The sequence below is a fragment of the Zea mays genome, chromosome 5 (genome assembly GCF_902167145.1).
Source record: "Zea mays cultivar B73 chromosome 5, Zm-B73-REFERENCE-NAM-5.0, whole genome shotgun sequence".
Lineage (NCBI taxonomy): Eukaryota > Viridiplantae > Streptophyta > Magnoliopsida > Poales > Poaceae > Zea > Zea mays.
This window is the reverse complement of record NC_050100.1, coordinates 77127266-77144335: the sequence shown is the minus strand read 5'-3', so window position 1 is coordinate 77144335 and position 17070 is coordinate 77127266. Positions and strand designations below refer to the sequence as shown.

The window sequence follows — 17070 nt, the reverse complement described above, 5'->3', positions numbered from 1 at the left end:
TCACCTTATGCCTTATCGCTAAAAGGTAATAAGGGGGTCAGTCGCCTTACCTTGCCTTGCCACCTTAACAACTATGACACATACACCTGATCTCATGGAAGTGTGTAATTTGTACCTTTAGTTTGTTGCAGAGTTATTGTGTAGTATATAATGATTGAGGATACCCGTAAACAAGTTCACATAGGCAATAATTCACTTCTTTGCATTGATCTGTATCTTCTTTTGCCTAATTCACACTTAATAGATATCGAGGTCAACAGAAGATCTCATGTTGTTTAATTGATCAGTATTGAACTATGTTCTGTACTTTTCGAATTGCTCATCATTTTATTTTCATTGTGTTGAAAGTACATTCCCTTCTCTGTTCCCCATTCTATTCGGTATATGTTTGTTTACGATGGAATATGCTGCAGTTTTACCCCCTTTTTTATTTGGTGAGCATTTCATGACTGTTTGATGTGATATCTCTTGTTTATTGTTCTGTTAGTTTGGAGAAGTGATTCCATTTGAATTATGTTGACACTATGAGTGATACTCATTTTTATGTTTTAGTCAACAATCTAATTGTACTGCTGTGTTTATTGGTAATGCAGATCCCTCTGAATTATTTTTCTAAAGGGTGTATTAAATGTTCCGAAACATATTTCCCTTCTTTTGGTTTATAATTGTAGCTTCGCTTACTTGATTGAACGGTTTTAAAGGTTTTTTGCCAAATATGGGACATGGAGACCACAAATTTGGATTTTGGAATGGTGTTTCTTGATGCTGTCAAAGAGCTTGGACTTAATGTTTCTCGGACAAGCCTTGACTTTCTTCTCAGCGCATGTGTAAAAGCAAAGGATTTGCGACGTGCCCAACAGATCTGGACAGAATACGAATCTGCTGGTCTTCCACACAACGTGCTGAGTTCCTTGAGGTTGAATTCTTTTACATAAGCCAAGAATTAATAAAGCATTTTCTGCATAATTGTTCATTTATGGATGATTTTTACCGTGGAGCCGTGTAAGATTTTGCTTTATGTGTTATTTATTACATTTATGCCTCTTCAGGATGTATCAAGCTTTTCTTTCATCTGGGGGACGTAAGGCGGCTAAGAAGTTGTTGAAAAAGATACAAAAGGAAGATGCTCACGTGCGCTACATAACATATGCTTGTCGTGCGACATACTGCAGTAAAGACTTCAAGCCTTCTGCTACAGTTAGGTTAAGTTCCAAAGGAAGAGCTAGATCAAAACCTACTAATGAGGGGTAAGAGGTCTATTTACTTTTACCACTTCCGTTGCAGTGAAATACTGAAACGGGATGAAATCAATTCTTTTGTTCTGGGAAATTCGCTCGTACTTGTTAACTCCTATCGCTTTGGATCTTAGAGACTAGGGTGATCATTGCTAACATCGGATTATATCTTAAGCAATTGGTGGAGCCATGGAGATTTTCTGATTTTATTTTTTGTGTGCATATCATGGTCAATATGAAGCCTTCACCTATAGGCTTAAAGGACAAGGGAATTCTAAATTGTAGCCGAACAGATAAAGACCCTGCCCTTCGTAATCAGCTTCTCTTAACAAAATCCTTCCATTAGTTGCTCATCTGTTTTCTTTTTTGTTTTGCACTGTGTGGAGTTGCTACATATGTTACTGTTTCTAGCTCGAAACAAGCAATCGTACATCCAAGGGATTGCAAAGAGATCATGAGACCACTAGCCATATTTGATGCCCCTTTGGTGACCACAGGCCACCATTCCTGTCAGACAGACCCACTCGGCTTAATGGCCTTAGCCTTGTCATAGTGCTGTCCATGTGAGCACAACACAGGAGTTTGGTCACGGTGAAACAAGGGTAGCATTGCCTTGCCTCCACAAGGCCCTCCCCCTTCCGTGCATCACCTACCAGGAAAAGATCTGCTGATCAGTTCCATTTCTTAGGGCTGGTTTGGCAGCCCAAAATTTCACCAGTTTTCCGGCCTTTTTCTCTGGAGATAAAGCCCACACAGATATTTTTCTTGGTTTTGTCCATCTGTATGTTTAGAAGCCCATCATCCAACAGACATTTGTATTCGTTCTCTCGATGTCATCTCCGCGACGCCCCGGCTCATGAGAACTATGTTACCACGGATCACAAGATCCACTCCCTTTCCTCCCGTCAGCAGATTAGACGCGAGAAGTTGTAGAAGACCCGTTTCCCTTTCCATAAGCACGACATAGAAACACACGAGACACAAGGTATAGTGTTGGGTCTCTGTCCTCTTTCTCTTCTCTGTAATATGAAGTGGTGTACATGTTCCTTATATAGAGATGTGAGACCCCTTAGGGGCAAACTCGGTATTTGCCCACATAATCCTAACTAGGGTTATTTAACACTCCCCCTTGGGCGAATACCGCGACCATCACATGCCTCGTTAAAACTCCGAAAAACCCAGTGGAAAAAATGTGGAGAAAGAGTGCATGGTGATACAAATTGCATTTGTACTTTGTTGCCTTGTTAAAAACCTCATGTAAGAAACTTCAAGAAAACTCACCAAGGGAAAAGAGTACAACAGCTGTCATCGTGACAGATTTTGATCCTCTGGGATCTAGATTCTATCGAATCTTCTACAAGGGCTAACTTTAGAAATGTGCTCCCCCTGATACTTGCAAAACCGCATCAATAAGGCAAAACATCTTCTGTAAGTATATGCACATAAAGATTTAGCAAACGGATTGCATATCCTTGCAAGGACTATTTCAGGAACTTTACCTCTACTCACTTCTAGGATATACGAGGTAAGTGCACGTATCAATATAAATAAGCCACTTTGACTGATGATGTTCGATCGACTGGATCTTTATATTTGATAGAAACTTTCATAAAGGTTCACATATTAATCATCAAGCTCACGCCTTCAGGGCATAGAATATGACATTTATTGTCTCACGATTGTGATCAATATAAGCATTCGCTCTCCCTGACGATGACATCTATCAAAGTCGTTATCCCTCATAACTCAAGCATATTCTTCAAGATATATGTCTCATTGTTCATCTAGAATAACGAGAATGGATGAGGTTGGAGTGCTATCATTTTCTATGTTACACCATAATTTATACATAGTTGTGCAAAGCAAATAACATGTCCTTAAATATGACTTAGGGGATAATATAGTTGCAATAGTACATATTCTAAATATGACACATCGCTCTAGGCGTTCATCCATTGCAACATCTATGATGGTGTAACAAAAGTCTATCAAAGATCGTAATCCATCAGGGATTTTTCATTGATCAGATACATCGTTATAGTCTGTCATTCTGGCACGATGGGGATATTTTGCCAGTAACACCTAAACCTTATAGGTTTCTGCCATCAGGGCTTTAGAGGATACCGTAATTCCACATCTAGTGGAAATTACCATGAGTAAAACCCATGGAATGCACATGTGCTTATTCGGTGAACTTCAAGTCTTTTGGTACCTCATCTTATTCCTTTTCGGGTTTGTATGGGTCTTTATCCTTTTATAGGGATTATCAAACTTTGGTGTTTAACTCAGACTTTATTTCTTCTGGAAAGGTTCAATCAAGGAGCTATAATCTCATCTAGGAGATATTCTCTCTACATAAGAGAGTGTTCATTCGTCAGGAATGTATTATTTGGTACGAGATTTATATGTTGCATGTTTATAATTCAAAGATATGAGTCCACATAGGATCTCATGACGGATCTTCAGAATCCTATTAACTGCATATTTTAATTCATGTCATTTGCTAGATATATTACATAGCGGAACAATGTTTCTCTCACAAGACCACTTGAACCATCGCATTCACCACACATTATTTCAATAGTGCCCATAAATGTCCAAACTTCAAGCTCGTGACTTTTATTTTGCGATTATTGGTTCAGCCTCGATTGCATTTATCAATGACCCGATAAGAGAGCTTAAAGCACTCATGCCTAGGACTTTGTTTTGGATCCGTTTGCAATAAAGAGAGGCAAGATAGGTGTCGACATATTTGTCTCCCACATTTAATAATAATCTCTGTCATTTCTCAAAACGAAAGATTCATTGTTCCGTATTCCCAGCACAATGATATTGCGCGCATTGCTAGGAACTTCATCATTAAGATAAACCTCTTCGTGAGGCAAATCACCATCAGAGTGAATTAATCGGAGGAAAGTTATTACAGACCACGTGAATCTGCAATCAGAATATATGCTTTGACTAAGGCCGATGGATCATATTCGCAGGCGTCCCCGAGAATACATCAAATACCAATAAGTCAAATGTGGATACGATATTAATCCCGGGTATATCCACATCTACATAAGGTAGAAGCATTCAAACCAATATGGTTACTCCTCAACGATTTCTGGCAGACTCCATATACACAGGAGTACACACCGAACGATAGTTCAGTTTAGCTTTTGTGCATTTAATATAATATTGAGGCATTACACTAGATGAACATTTATCTCCCTCTAATGCCGAGATGTTCTAAAAGCATACAGATAATATCCCCAAGCACAATCATCCAGTTGTGGCTATTGTATGATATTGTGGTGATTTATTTAGAAAATCTTACGCACATTACAGATCGGGGTTTTATGCAGTGAGCTTTGGACTTAGATTAATGTAGTGACATGAATACTACATATTTTTCCTTCAACATGAAGGGTTAGTCTCAACTTCCAGTAAGACACGCAACAACAAGTTGCTTTGTGGTTACAATTTTGTAAACTTACTGTTATTATCACCAAATATACAGTCAATCATCAGGATTTAGACTGATACGCGCAACGGTATGTTAGACATAAAAACAAAATACTTTAGGGCTCATGCACACCATTTGTTGTTTGGAGCATGTAGTTAACTTTAGATCAACAAGGACAATGACCATCAGGTCTAGCGCTCACAAAAACATTCATTGGTTGCATTGTGCTTTTAAGCACATAGGAGAATTTGCGCATATATAATGGTGGTAAAGTGCACAACATCAGGCCAATACTACCAAGCAGAGATTTTTATATGCAAAGATGTATAGTCCAGCTCGTTTTTATCATTGCCCATGGGTTACCCAATTACTCATACCATTCTAAAATTGGGTATCGATTTATGCAACATTTTTAGGTATAATAATTTTGAGAGAGAACTTATAACAATAGTTAATTATTTATGGTGTTGCCAGCAGGGCAAACTTTTCTCCTCGTATTATATACCAACTTGTTCTATAAAGCATTATTTTGTCTCTTCATTGTTCTGCAAAAAGAGAAGCTTTGGAATAGAATAGACAAGGCCAAGAATTTATTTTATCTGGGAAAACTCATCTGATTGCTAAGACTAAGCAAATGGTGATAACTGCTTGGCAAGAGCGAAAAAGACCAATATCTGTCTAGGACCAGTCTTCAACAACAGATAGTACTACTCTCATACAAAGAAATCATCAGGAGTAGAGAGGATACAACAGGTCTCTACAAGATCTTCATATTTCTATCACAAATTATCATCACTAGTAGTCTAGTGGTCAAGACATATGGCTCTTCTGGCTCCGAGGACCAAGGACATGTTAATGTCTAATTTAGCTTCATGCTTTGTGGTGATGTGGGATTTCATAGTTATTTGTCTACTCTTCTCACTTTTGGTAGATCGGAGGTAGATAATGGTAAGCATGCCAAGGGGTGGAATCCAATGTAGTTCTGCTACAAAACCTCAGTTATATATCCATTCAGGACTGACCGTTACCATTTGACTTATAATGTATACCATACTCGTCAAGGGACTATCTCGAGTCAATTCAGCGACTATGAGTATTTACAATTCTGAGAGATGTATGCAACACAAGCATAAAGGTCCTAGACAGGACGAGCAAAGTGGTTCGACGGGAACACACAATGGTTTTCACACCAACATAGTGAAAATTTTCTCAGAATAACCTCTCGGTATACTCGCAAGTTCGTGTTGCTAGCGTCTACATGTCCTTTTATCTCATAGTTTGCTTCATGTCATTCAGCAACAAAGAGAGCAATGTGCTAACATCTGGTTGAGAAATGTATGACTGAGATTTCTAGTCATAAATTATTTGGTAAGGTCTTTTTGCTTACTAATAGAATCCCAATTTGTGATGTCTTCTATGCCAAAAAGGCTTTCATGCATTATATTATATATCTTCGGGTTACTTCGGGTAAAATTTATGCATGAGGAAAGATGAGAGAATTATCTTATTTGTGTTTCATTTACATTTCAATTTAATTTCCCAGATTTTCAAGCACTATACAACTTGATATAGTTGTTATGGCCACTTGGCGAAATATATAAATATATGATGCCACACAACACAATCAAAACAAAATATAGAGCGAAAACAAAATTGTTTACGAAGGTTGCGCTATGATGTGACATCAGGGGCTCGAATAATCCACCACATTTCGCATGAGTACAAGCTCCAGCGTATCTGGCGCCAACGCGTGTGCGGTCATCAGTGCTACAACAACACAATAAGCCTCTGTAACAAACGCAACAGGCGCAATTGTGGCTCCACACAACGTGCGCAACAGGCGCAATTGTGGCTCGATGATGACGACAGACGAACAGTGCCTGCAGGGCATGCAAAAAAAATACGCGACTCGACGATGACGGTCCAACTCAACGGGAGCGGTTCGGCTAAACGAGCGTGTGACATAGCAATCACATGACGCAGCCAAGTTCGTACGACACAAATACTGTGTCGTGTTGCCAGGGTGCAGCCAATGCTCAGCCAATGTCATAGCTCAGCCGATTAATAATGTAGTCTGATCAACGTGTCTGAGTACCCACTATATCATTTAATCGCTCGACGTGAGTCTAAAAGCTCAACGCAACACAAATATTTAGAGCGATATGAAATACACAACATAGCCTTCACATGCATTTTAATAATTTTCTGCTAATTATTTACTACGGGAAATAAAGACAGAAATATAAACACAAAAATTAATACATGAACATAACATATTAGATGTAAAATATATTTTCCCATATTTAAGTACGTATTTTTCTACTAATTATTTGCGTCTGGAAATAATTAATTAAAGTAGAAAAAATGCTCAAACCGCCATTTGCATGAGATGCTAACTGTTTATTGGTTGCTGCTCGTTTTCTTTTTAGCTACACGTAATAGCATTTTACCAGGCGAAGGAATGAGATTGCATGCAGGCTGTCATGCACACAACAACTAAGGGAGCGGGCCCAAGGGCTTAGCCGCTGAGGACCACTGGTTCCAAACCACTTAATTAGAATCTCTAACCATCGCATGCTGTCGGGGACCATAATTAGGGGTACCCCCAAGACTCCTAATCTCAGCTGCTAACCCCCATCAGCACAAAGCTGCGAAGGCCTGATGGGTGCGATTAAGTCAAGGCTCGATCCACTCAAGGGACACGATCTCGCCTCGCCCGAGCCCAACCTCGGGCAAGGGCGGCCGACCCCGGAGGATTCGCGTCTCGCCCGAGGGCCCCTCAAGCAACGGACACACCTTCGGCTCGCCCAAGGCCCAGTCTTCGTCGAGAAGCAACCTTGGCCGGATCGCCACACCGACCGACCATATCGCAGGTGCATTTAATGCAAGGATGGCCTGACACCTTATCCTGACGCGCGCCCTTCAATCGACAGAGCCGAAGTGACCGCAGCCACTTCGCCGCTCCACTGACTGGCCTCACAAGAAGACAGCGCTGCCTGCGCCGCTCCGACTGCTGTGCCACTCGACAGAGAGAGGCTGACAGCAGCCAAGTCCGGCCTCGGGCGCCATATGAAACTCCGCCTCGCCCGACCCCAGGGCTCGGACTCGGCCTCGGCCCCGGAGGACGACGAACTCCGCCTCGCCCGACCCCAGGGCTCGGACTCGGCCTCGGCCCCGGAAGACGACGAACTCCGCCTCGTCCGACCCTAGGGCTCGGACTTGGCCTCGGCCCCAGAAGACGACGAACTCCGCCTCGCCCGACCCCAGGGCTCGGACTCGGCCTTGGCCCCGGAAGACGACGAACTCCGCCTCGCCCGACCCCAGGGCTCGGACTCGGCCTCGGCCCTGGAAGACGACGAACTCTGCCTCGTCCGACCCCAGGGCTCGGACTCGGCCTCGGCCCCGGAAGACGACGAACTTCGCCTCGCCCGACCCTAGGGCTCGGACTCGGCCTCGGCTCTGGAAGACGACGAACTCCGCCTCGCCCGACCCCAGGGCTCGGACTCCGCCTTGGCCTCAGACGATGGTCTCCGCCTCGCCCGACCCCAGGGCTCGGACTCCACCTTGGCCTTAGACGATGGTCTCCGCCTCGCCCGACCCGGGGCTCGGACTCGACCTCGACCTCGGAGGAGCCTCCGCCTCGCCCAGGGCTCGGACCGACCACGTCACAGTGGGGGCCATCATTACCCTACCCCTAGCTAGCTCAGGCTACGGGGAACAAGACCGGTGTCCCATTTGGCTCGCCCCGGTAAACAAATAATGATGGCGCCCCGCGTGCTCCATGACGACGGCGGCTCTCAGCCCCTTACGGAAGCAAGAAGACATCAGCAAAGACTCGATAGCCCCGACAGCTGTCCTTCCGCAAGGCTCCAGCGCTCCTCCGACGGCCACGACATCACATGAACAGGGTGTCAAAACCTCTCCGGCTGTGTCGGGGACCATAATTAGGGGTACCCCCAAGACTCCTAATCTCAGCTGGTAACCCCCATCAGCACAAAGCTGCAAAGGCCTGATGGGTGCGATTAAGTCAAGGCTCGGTCCACTCAAGGACACAATCTCGCCTCGCCCGAGTCCAGCCTCGGGCAAGGGCAGCCGACCCTGGAGGATCTACGTCTCGCTCGAGGGCCCCCTCAAGCAACGGACACACCTTCGGCTCGCCCGAGGCCCGGTCTTCGCCAAGAAGCAACCTTGGCCAAATCGCCACGACGACCGACCGTATCGCAGGAGCATTTAATGCAAAGATGGCCTGACACCTTATCCTGACGCGCGCCCTTCAGTCGACAGAGCCGAAGTGACCGCAGTCACTTCGCCGCTCCACTGACCGGCCTGACAAGAGGACAGCGCCGCCTGCGCCGCTCCGACTGCTGTGCCACTCGACAGAGTGAAGCTGACAGCAGCCAAGTCCGGCCTCGGGCGCCATAGGAAGCTCCGCCTCGTCCGACCCCAGGGCTCGGACTCGGCCTCGGCCCCGAAAGACGACGAACTCCGCCTCGCCTGACCCCAGGGCTCGGACTCGGCCTCGGCCCCGGAAGACGACGAACTCCGCCTCGCCCGACCCCAGGGCTCGGACTCGACCTCGACCTCGGAAGACAGACTCGACCTCGACCTCGGAGGAGCCTCCGCCTAGCCCTACCCAGGGCTCGGACCGACCACGTCACAGAAGGGGCCATCATTACCCTACCCCTAGCTAGCTCTGGCTACGGGGAACAAGACCAGCGTCCCATCTGGCTCGCCCCGGTAAAACAAATAATGATGGCGCCCCGCATGCCCCATGACGACGGCGGCTCTCAGCCCCCTTACGGAAGCAAGGAGACGTCAGCAAGGACTCGACAGCCCCGACAGCTGTCCTTCCGCAAGGCTCCAGTGCTCCTCCGACGACCACGACATCACACGAACAGGGTGCCAAAACCTCTCCGGCTACCACGACGGCATGTACTTAGGGCACTAGCTCCTCTCTGCTAGACACGTTAGCACGCTGCTACATCTCCCATTGTACACCTGGACCCTCTCCTTACGCCTATAAAAGGAAGGTCCAGGGCCCTCTTACAGAGGGTTGGCCGCGCGGGGGGAGGACGGGACGGCGCGCGCGTAAGCCTCTCGCTCCCTCCCACGCGGACGCTTGTAACCCCCTACTGCAAGCGCACCCGACCTGGGCACGGGACAAACACGAAGGCCGCGAGTTTCCCCTTTTACGCCTGTCTCCCTCCGGCTTTCCCCCCTTCGCGCTCCGTCTCGCGCCGACCCATCTGGGCTGGGGCACGCGACGACAATTTACTCGTCAGTCCAGGGACCCCCCGGGGTCGAAACGCCGATAGTTGGCGCGTCAGGTAGGGGCCTGCTGCGTGTTGACGAACAGCTTCCCGTCAAGCTCCAGATGGGTAGTCTCCAGCAACCTTTCCAGCTCGGGACTGTGCTCCGTTTCGGGAGTCTTGAGTTCATGTCCCTCGACGGTAGCTATGACATGATACTCCTTCCCCCGCCGCGCGACAGCGACAATGGCGGCCGACAACCCGCCCCCCGGCGGCGGAATCGACGACGTCTTCCCCACGTGGCGGAAGAACAACATTCGGGTTTGTCCTATCGCCTCCCCCACCGACGGAGGAGGAGGTGGGGCAACCAAGGCCAAGCAGGAGGCGGCACCTCTTCGGCTGTCGAGCGAGTCAACGGCGCCGGCGCCCCAACGGGGGACACGTCAGGCATCGACTTCGCGTCTGAGACGAAGACGAGCGTCGTTTCCCCGCAACACGCCAACTCCAAGCGGACGGACGACGCCAGCACGCTCGCAAAAGACTTGCTGGGCGTCACCCTCTTACCTGAGACGACGGTGCAGTCTGCCCCTGACGTGACTTCGTCACCGCCCGTCGACCAAGAGGTACCGACCGATTCCCATCTCATGCCTTTTGGATTCAGCCTCGACCCACCAAGCGACTTCGCTTCGGTGGACGCTCTCATAGAAGCGAGTCCAAACCCTCCGGGGTACGGTATGCGGTCACCCTAGGACCGGCTGACAGCCGTCTCGACCTACGGGCCCTCGGGTTCCGAGGAAGATGACGAGCCCGACATTTGTTGGGATTTCTCCAGACTTGGTAACCCCAGTACCATGCGGGACTTCATGACCGCATGCGACTGCTGCCTCTCCGATTGTTCCGACGGTAGCCGCAGCTTCGGCGACGAGGACTGCGGCCCAAGTCGTGAATGTTTCCACGTCGATCTAGGGGGTCCCGGTGAAGGCAACCATCTTGGTATACCGGAGAACGGTGATCCCCCTAGGCCTGCGCCTCGCGTTGACATCCTTCGGGAGCTAGCTGTGGTCCCAGTCCCTGCGGGGGGTCAGGACTCACAGCTCGAGCAAATCCGCGAGATCCAGGCCAGGCTCGACGAGGGAGCAGGAACACTTGAGCCGTTCCGCCGGGACATCGGGCAGGAATGGGCAGGCCAACCTCCGGCCGGAGAAGCGCGTCATCTACCCCAGGGCATCCAACACCGCATCGCCGACGATGTCAGGGCAAGACCGCCACCGGCTTCCAGTGGGGTCGGCCAGAACCTGGCTGCAGCGGCAATACTTCTCCGCGCGATGCCGGAGCCATCAACCACCGAGGGGCGGCGTATCCAGGGAGAGCTCAAGAATCTCCTGGAGGATGCTGCGGTCCGACGGGCCGAAAGCTCTCCCTCCCGAAGGCAGGGGTACCCCTCGGAACATCGCGCCGCGACTTCCCGATTCATGCGGGAAGCCTCGGTCTACACCGGGCGCACGCGCAACACAGCGCCTACGGCCCCGGGTCGCCTCGGCAACGAGCACCATCACCGCAACCGTCGAGCCCACCTCGACGAGAAGGTGCGCCGAGGCTACCACCCCAGGCGTGGGGGACGCTACGACAGCGGGGAAGATCAGAGTCCCTCGCCCGAACCGCCCGGTCCGCAGGCTTTCAGCCGGGCTATACGACGGGCGCCGTTCCCGACCTGGTTCCGAACCCCGACTACCATCACAAAGTACTCGGTGGAGACGAGGCCAGTACTGTGGCTCGCGGACTACCGGCTGGTCTGCCACCTGGGTGGAACGGACGATGACAACCTCATCATCCGCAACCTCCCCCTGTTCCTCTCCGACACCGCTCGAGCCTGGCTGGAGCATCTGCCTTCGGGGCAGATCTCCAACTGGGACGACCTGGTCCAAGCCTTCGCTGGCAACTTCCAGGACACGTACGTGCGCCCTAGGAACTCCTGGGATCTCTGAAGCTGCCTCTAGCAGCCGGGAGAGTCTCTCCGGGACTACATCCGGCGATTCTCGAAGCAGCGCACCGAGCTGCCCAACGTCACCGACTCGGATGTCATCGGCGCGTTCCTCGCCGGCACCACCTGCCGCAACCTGGTGAGCAAGCTGGGTCGCAAGACCCCCACCAGGGCGAGCGAGCTGATGGACATCGCCACCAAGTTCGCCTCTGGCCAGGAGGCGGTTGAGGCCATCTTCCGGAAGGATAAGCAACCCCAGGGCCGCCAGCCGGAAGATGTCCCCGAGGCGTCCACTCAGCGCGGCACCAAGAAGAAAGGCAAGAAGAAGTCGCACGCGAAACGCGACGCCGCCGACGCGGACCTTGTCGCCGCCGCTGAGTACAAGAACCCTCGGAAACCTCCCGGAGGCGCCAATCTCTTCGACAAGATGCTAAACGAGCCGTGCCCCTATCATCAGGGGCCCGTCAAGCACACCCTTGAGGAGTGTGCCATGCTTCGACGCCACTTTCACAAGGCCGGGCCACCTGCGGAGGGTGGCAGGGCCCGCGACGACGATAAGAAGGAAGATCACAAGGCAGGGGAGTTCCCCGAGGTCCACGACTGCTTCATGATCTATGGTGGGCAAGTGGCGAACGCCTCGGCTCGGCACCGCAAGCAAGAGCGTCGGGAGATCTGCTCGGTAAAGGTGGCGGCGCCAGTCTACCTAGACTGGTCCGACAAGCCCATCACCTTCGACCGGGGCGACCACCCCGACCGCGTGCCGAGCCCGGGGAAATACCCGCTCGTTGTCGACCCCGTCATCGGCAACGTCAGGCTCACCAAGGTCCTCATGGACGGAGGCAGCAGCCTCAACATCATCTACGTCGAGACCCTCGGGCTCCTGCGGATCGATCTGTCCTCGGTCCGAGCAGGCGCGACGCCTTTCCACGGGATCGTCCCCGGGAAACGCGTCCAGCCCCTCGGACAACTCGATCTACCTGTCTGCTTCGGGACTCCCTCCAACTTCCGAAGGGAAACCCTCACGTTCGAGGTGGTCGGGTTCCGAGGAACCTACCACGCGGTGTTGGGGAGGCCATACTACGCCAAGTTCATGGTCGTCCCCAACTACACCTACCTCAAGCTCAAGATGCCGGGCCCCAACGGGGTCATCACTGTCGGCCCCACATACCGACACGCGTACGAATGCGACGTGGAGTGCGTGGAGTACGCCGAGGCCCTCGCCGAATCCGAGGCCCTCATCGCCAACCTGGAGAGCCTCTCCAAGGAGGCGCCAGACGTGAAGCGCCATGCCGGCAACTTCGAGCCAGCGGAGACGGTTAAGTCCGTCCCTCTCGACCCCAGCAACGACGCCTCCAAGCAGATCCGGATCGGCTCCGAGCTCGATCCCAAATAGGAAGTAGTGCTCGTCGACTTTCTCCGCGCAAACGCCGACGTTTTCGCGTGGAGTCCCTCGGACATGCCCGGCATACCGAGGGATGTCACCGAGCACTCGCTGGATATCCGAGCTGGAGCCCGACCCGTGAAGCAGCCTCTGCGCCGATTCGACGAAGAAAAGCGCAGAGCCATAGGCGAGGAGATCCACAAGCTAATGGCGGCAGGGTTCATCAAAGAGGTATTCCATCCCGAATGGCTTGCCAACCCTGTGCTTGTGAGAAAGAAAGGAGGGAAATGGCGGATGTGTGTAGACTACACTGGTCTAAACAAAGCATGTCCAAAAGTTCCCTACCCTCTGCCTCGCATCGATCAAATCGTGGATTCCACTGCTGGGTGCGAAACCCTGTCTTTCCTCGATGCCTACTCAGGGTATCACCAAATCAGGATGAAAGAGTCCGACCAGCTCGCGACTTCTTTCATCACACCTTTCGACATGTACTGCTATGTTACCATGCCGTTTGGTTTGAGGAATGCGGGTGCGACATACCAAAGGTGCATGAACCACGTGTTCGGCGAACACATTGGTCGAACGGTCGAGGCTTATGTCGATGACATCATAGTCAAGACGAGGAAAGCCTCCGACCTCCTTTCCGACCTTGAAGCGACATTCCGGTGTCTAAAGGCGAAAGGCATAAAACTCAATCCTGAGAAGTGGGTCTTCGGAGTCCCCCGAGGCATGCTCTTGGGGTTCATCGTCTCCGAGCGAGGCATCGAGGCCAACCCGGAGAAAATCGCGGCCATCACCAACATGGGGCCCATCAAGGACTTGAAAGGCGTACAGAGGGTCACGGGATGCCTTGCGGCTTTGAGCCGTTTCATCTCGCGCCTCGACGAAAGAGGCCTGCCTCTGTACCGCCTCTTAAGAAAGGCCGAGTGCTTCACTTGGACCCTTGAGGCCGAGGAAGCCCTCGGGAACCTGAAGGCGCTCCTCACGAACGCGCCCATCTTGGTGCCCCCCCGCGGCCGGAGAAGCCCTCTTGATCTACGTCGCCGCTACCACTCAGGTGGTCAGCGCCACGATCGTGGTTGAGAGACGAGAAGAGGGGCATGCATTGCCCGTCCAGAGGCCGGTCTACTTCATCAGTGAGGTACTGTCCGAGACCAAGATCCGCTACCCACAAATTCAGAAGCTGCTGTACGCGGTGATCCTGACGCGGCGGAAGTTGCGACACTACTTCGAGTCTCATCCGGTGACTGTAGTGTCATCCTTCCCCCTGGGGGAGATCATCCAGTGCCGAGAGGCCTCGGGTAGGATTGCAAAGTGGGCGGTGGAAATCATGGGTGAGACAATCTCGTTCGCCCCTCGGAAGGCCGTCAAGTCCCAAGTCTTGGCGGACTTTGTGGCTGAATGGGTCGATACCCAGCTCCCAACAGCTCCGATCCAACTGGAACTCTAGACCATGTTTTTCGACGGGTCACTGATGAAGACAGGGGCAGGCGCGGGCCTGCTCTTCATCTCGCCCCTCGGGAAGCACCTACGCTACGTGCTACGCGTCCATTTCCCGGCGTCCAACAATGTGGCCGAGTACGAGGCTCTGGTCAACGGGTTGCGCATCGCCATCGAGCTAGGGGTCCGACGCCTCGACGCTCGCGGTGACTCGCAGCTCGTCATCGACCAAGTCATGAAGAACTCCCACTGCCGCGACCCGAAGATGGAAGCCTACTGCGATGAGGTTCGGCGCCTGGAAGACAAGTTCTACAGGCTCGAGCTCAACCACATCGCCCGACGATACAACGAGACTGCGGACGAGCTAGCTAAGATAGCCTCGGGGCGAACAACGGTTCCCCCGGACGTCTTCTCCCGAGACCTGCATCAACCCTCCGTCAAGACCGACGACGCGCCCGAGCCCGAGAAGGCCTCGGCTCAGCCCGAGGCACCCTCGGCCCCCGAGGGTGAGGCACTGCGCGTCGAGGAGGAGCGAAGCGGGGTCACGCCTAATCGAAACTAACAGACCCCGTACCTGCAATATCTCCACCGAGGAGAGCTACCCCTCAACCGAGCCGAAGCTCGGCGGTTGGCGCGGCGCGCCAAGTTGTTCGTCTTGCTGGGGGACGAGAAGGAGCTCTACCACCGCAGCCCCTCAGGCATCCTCCAACGATGCATATCCATCGCCGAAGGCCAGGAGCTCTTACAAGAAATACACTCGGGGGCTTGCGGTCATCACGCAACGCCTCGAGCCCTTGTTGGAAACGCCTTCCGACAAAGTTTCTACTGGCCGACCGCGGTGGCCGACGCCACTAGAATTGTCTGCACCGCCAAGGGTGTCAGTTCTATGCGAGGCAGACACACTTGCCCGCTCAGGCCCTACAGACGATACCCATCACCTGGTCGTTTGCTGTGTGGGGACTGGACCACGTCGGCCCCTTGCAGAAGGCACCCGGGGGCTACACGCACCTGCTGGTCGCCATCGACAAATTCTCCAAGTGGATCGAGGTCCGACCCCTAAACAGCATCAGGTCCGAACAGGCGGTGGCGTTCTTCACCAACATCATCCATCGCTTTGGGGTCCCGAACTCCATCATCACCGACAACGACACCCAGTTCACCGGCAGGAAGTTCCTGGACTTCTGCGAGGATCACCACATCCGGGTGGACTGGGCCGCCGTGGCTCACCCCATGACGAATGGGCAAGTAGAGCGTGCCAACGACATGATTCTGCAAGGACTCAAGCCACGGATCTACAACAACCTCAACAAGTTCGGCAAGCGATGGATGAAGGAGCTCCCCTCGGTGGTCTGGAGTCTGAGGACAACGCCGAGCCGAGCCACGGGCTTCACACCGTTCTTTCTAGTCTATGGGGCCGAGGCCATCTTGCCCACAGACTTAGAATACGGTTCCCCGAGGACGAGGGCCTACGACGACCAAAGCAATCGAGCTAACCGAGAAGACTCACTGGACCAGCTGGAAGAGGCTCGGGACATGGCCTTACTACACTCGGCGCGGTACCAACAGTCCCTGCGACGCTACCACGCCCGAGGGGTTCGGTCCCGAGACCTCCAGATGGGCGACTTGGTGCTTCGGCTGCGACAAGACGCCCGAGGGCGGCACAAGCTCACACCTCCCTGGGAAGGGCCATTCGTCATCGCCAAGGTTCTGAAGCCCGGGACGTACAAGCTGGCCAACATTCAAGGCGAGGTCTACAACAACGCTTGGAACATCCGACAGCTACGTCACTTCTACCCTTAAGATGCTTTCAAGTCGTTCGTACACCTCGTTCACACACAAAGTCTAATCATCAAGGAAGGGTCAGCCTTGCCTCGGCAAAGCCCGACCCTCCCTCGGGGGCTAGAAGGGGGGAACCCCCTCTCGACAAAATTTTCCTCGAAAAAAGTCTTCCATCAAAAAGGTTTCCGCGTCTCCTGGCTATATCAGTAACAGGACCCCAAGAAACGAATAAGGGCGCATGTAAGTGGCAAGGCCGACCGAGCGAGGGACTCATACGCCTCTGGGATACGGATACCTCACTCGTCACCTACCATGAAAAATGACTCTTACTTGGGCAAGCTACCCTGCTACTGACGAACGGGTCCGAATACGCAAAACGGAAGGAAAAGGAGCACAACCTTATATTACGATAATAAAGTGTTCGGGCCTCGGCGGCCGCAAAAGACACATGCATTCAAAGAAAACTGCTTCAGCAGAGTCAGGCGTCGCCCAGAGAAGGAGCCGCGCCCTCGGCTTCGTCCCCACCTTCGGCAAGGTCCGCCCCGGCCTCGGAC

At 52.1% G+C, this 17070-nt stretch overlaps 1 protein-coding gene across 1 annotated transcript in view; it reads left to right on the top strand.

Moving 5' to 3' along the window:
* Nucleotides 1-1444, top strand: part of LOC103626578 (pentatricopeptide repeat-containing protein At4g04790, mitochondrial) — a 36698-nt gene extending 35254 nt beyond the window's left edge. Inside the window, exons 15-16 of the mRNA XM_020538417.2 lie at nt 702-916; nt 1050-1444. Of these exons, the coding sequence (XP_020394006.1) occupies nt 702-916; nt 1050-1251 (417 nt within the window). The 3' untranslated portion in view covers nt 1252-1444. The remainder of the gene's footprint in view (nt 1-701; nt 917-1049) is intronic.
* Nucleotides 1445-17070: the final 15626 nt, after the last annotated feature.